At 32.7% G+C, this 3,805-nt stretch overlaps 1 protein-coding gene across 2 annotated transcripts in view; it reads right to left on the reverse strand.

Moving 5' to 3' along the window:
- Nucleotides 1–663: 663 nt before the first annotated feature.
- Nucleotides 664–3,805, reverse strand: part of LOC108739367 (gonadotropin-releasing hormone II receptor) — a 166,000-nt gene continuing 162,858 nt past the window's right edge. For both annotated transcript variants that reach the window (XM_025975728.1, XM_018473247.1), the window contains exon 8: nt 664–927. In XM_025975728.1, the coding sequence (XP_025831513.1) occupies nt 739–927 (189 nt within the window). In that variant the 3' untranslated portion in view covers nt 664–738. The remainder of the gene's footprint in view (nt 928–3,805) is intronic.

Here is a 3,805-nt window from a genome sequence, read left to right on the forward strand (position 1 = left end):
TAGATTAAATCTAGTTTATCCTTAGAGCATACAAGATCTGTAACTCTTCAAACAGACATGTTAAAGTATACTACCTATTTTACTCAATATATTTTGTGTTTTTTTAAAGTTCGACTTTTATTAATTTATTTTATTTTGTAATGAGAATTAGTCGAAATTAGAAGCAGTGGTATATGAAGTAAAAATTAAGGTTACAAAATCTAACACAGACCACATACAATTGAAATATAACCAAAGTGCGGAGTACCTAATCATAAAATTTACACTTTAACCTTAACAAAATAAAAATGAATTAACTAAATGTATTTGAGTTTGCTTAATAAATCGGTCGTTAAAAGCTACATTTTGTAGTTGTATTTTTTGTTATGAAACAGTACTTACTATTAAAATATATTATAATAAGTCAAAATTAAATAATTATGATAATTTTTGTTTTTTCCTTCGATGTGGTGACAACATCAGCTTTGTACAAGTTTTATGTAAGTATGCCTGTGTGAACCGTAGATAGAGATGCTTAGAAAAATCAAGTTGATCTTCAATGGCTTATGAATTTAAACGTTTTAGTTAATGGTAAGTTGAAAGATAATCACATTTTTACGGTAAAATAATTTATTACGAACATCTTATATTTTTTCAATATAATACATGAATTGCGCCACAAAAATTATAACAAACTTTGTATATTTTACACGATTTACATAATAAAATCACAAATAAATTACAAGTCAGCCTTAAAATCTAAGGATTATGTTTCATAGAGCAAAGGGTAGCAACGCCGTTCACAACTTCAAACGACTCACCGCAACTTAGGCAAATATCCCTTTTTGTGTTGTTTACATTCTCGGGCTTCCTCCATGATATTAAGCATATAATATCTTTATCATTTTTGACGCTGTTTCTGTTTTGATGATGGTTTGTTTCTGGAGCCTGAAAAAGTATTGTTGTTATCAATTAAACTAATCCATTTAGTAATTTAAATTATTGCAATAGTTGCAACAATTATTAGAAAGTTTTTAAATGTTAAAGGACAAATTTACTGCAATTGTACAGGCTTTACATATTATGTACATTATAGCCGAGGAAATAAAACACTGAACCTTCGAATTTTGTGCAGTAAGTCGGGTTGAGATGCGATTTATGAGACTGTCTACAAACTTTGTGAACATGAGGGATAAATTCATCTTCAAAAATGGATCGATGCATAAAAAAAATGCAGTCATAAATGCATTGTGAAGTTGTTATGAAAAAACTCGGTCATTAAAGATAGAAATAAGTCCAATTTTGCTCCTGTAAGGTTTGGAGGGTCGCTGAATTTGAATTCATTAAAAATCAATTGAAATAATTTACTTAGTGGTCAGAGGGTCGCTGAGTACGAATATGTAAATGGTAACGGCATACAATGAAGGTTTAGACGAAAACTGTTTAGAAAAGATTTTGTAAAACAATTATTTTTTAAATATATCCTTCAAATATTTATTAAAGGAATATTATATACACAAAAAACAGTGTATTCAAAAAATTTTTTTATTTAACGCATTATCTAGGGTAAAGTACTCTGAACGTAACCTAGTCCCCCAATCGGGTGTCCGGGCGGGAACTTGGGAGATGTCAATAATAAGTGCAATATTTCACGAGTAGAACTGTAGGGATATATATACAGGGGAAAAAGATTAGTATGCTTAGATTTGCAGATAATAAAGCAGTACTAGCATCTAGCAAGGAGGAGTTAGAGATAGCTTTAAATAAAATGGATGAGGTACTGACAATATAGTAACGTATGAAAATAAATAAAAGTAAAATAAAAATACTGGTATGCAAGAGAAAAAAATAAAGAAAGAACGAATATAAAGATAGGAGACAACAAATTAGAAGAAGTGGCAGATTTTAGGTATCTAGGAAGTCAGATTACTCAGGACGGAAGGAGTAGTAGGGATATAAAGCAGAGAATAGCACAGGGTCGAGTCGCCTCAATAAAAAGAAGTCACTTCTATGCTCGCGAACGGTTAATTTAGAAATTCGAAAAAGATTGTTAATGGTGTGTATTTGGAGCTCGTTGTTGTACGGGTGCGAAACATGGACAGTGGGCGCGGCGGAAAAGAAAAGATTTGAAGCGTTTGAAATGTAGTGTTACAGGCGAATGATGTGGATACCGTGGATAGAGAAGGTTAGAAATGAAGGGATATTGGAAAGAATAGGAGAACAGAGGATTCTATGGAAGTCAATAAAAAATAGGCGAGATAGGTTAGTAGGACACCTTCTTAGGCATGAAGGTAGAGTCAGAGATATATTAGAGGCAGAAACTGGAGTTAGGAGGGCTAGAGGTAGACTTAAATTGGATTACTGTTCGCAAATAGTTAAATGTGTGGGTTGTTCCAGCTTTAGGAAAATGCCAAGATTATCTCAGGATAGGTAATAGTGGAGGTGCGTGTCTAGCCAGTCTTATGATGATCATGATTATCTTTAGAAAAAACTTAATATTTATAAAATCATGGACCATAGGGCCCAAGGTACCTTGGAGATCGTTGCCGACTATATATTTGTGTTCAGGTAGGTAACTCTCAAAACCCCCGAGTAACTAATTTCAATTGATTTTTTATTTAAAACAACTCCTGGAGACGATGTGCATAATGGGAACCCTAGGTCTTAGGTACCTCAGAGGCCGTGGCTAACTGCATATTCATGTTCAGCGACTTTCAAAACCGTCGAGTAACAAAACTGGACTCTATCATTATTGACTTAGCTTTTTTTATAACAATTTTCTATTCCACTTATAAGACTGCATTTTTCTCATGCATTGAGGCATTTTGACTATGAATTAATCTCTTGCGTTAACAAAGTTTACAGACAGTCTCACGAATCGAATTCAGAAGACTCCATCTAGATCCGATTTACTTTCTAAATTCGAAGATTTAGCCTATGTTTGTATTTTATTTCCTTGACGAATAGTAAAGGTTACATTTTCTATGATATATCTCGAATGCGCCACAAGCATTCGCCATTTTAAGGTAATTCTTGATAAACGTTAAAATTTTTGTATGAAGGAGACTGAGTTAGGCTTTTCTGTGATTTAGGTTAGGTGTGCCTAATAAAACCACATCTAAAGTTCAGGACATGAAATTATGTGTTAATACGCGAAACTGTGTACAACTGATAACGAAAATTATGTTTGCCTAAAATGCCAAAATTGATTTTTAAAAATATTTATATGGATTTTTATCTTTAAAGCCGTCAGTGCGACGCATTTTAAGTTCCTTGTGTTATTTAAGAATTTCCATATAAGTGCTTTTAGAATGAGGTTTTATTGTGTTTATTGTAACATTAAAAATGTTTTAATGATTAATGGTGATACTTATTTACAATATTTGTTGCGCGACCTTATTAAGAGCATATTTCCTAATACTTTTCTTTAAGAATCAAAACTAAAAAAATGTAGCAAGCTTTGGAGGGTGTTAGCTAAATGCAATAGGCAATCGTATGGTGAATAAAGCAGTGTGGAACAAAAAAATCTATAAAAAAACAGAAAGTCATAATCCAAAGCCGATCGTGGATGGAAATAGGTAACGTACAGAGAAATTACGCTAACAACTAAGCAGATGGAGAATATAAACAGTGACGGTTGTGAAAAGACTAATAAATAACAGCTTACTAGTAATAATAATGTTTATACGCCATCATCATCATCATAAGGTCATCAGTCCTAAGACTGGTTGGACACGTACCTCCACTCTTTCCTATCCTGAGCTAAACTTCGCATTTCCCTAAAACTAGAACAGCCCACATCCTTAACTATTTGCGAACAGTAATC

The sequence above is a fragment of the Agrilus planipennis genome, unplaced genomic scaffold (genome assembly GCF_000699045.2).
Source record: "Agrilus planipennis isolate EAB-ADULT unplaced genomic scaffold, Apla_2.0 scaffold171, whole genome shotgun sequence".
NCBI classification, from domain to species: domain Eukaryota; kingdom Metazoa; phylum Arthropoda; class Insecta; order Coleoptera; family Buprestidae; genus Agrilus; species Agrilus planipennis.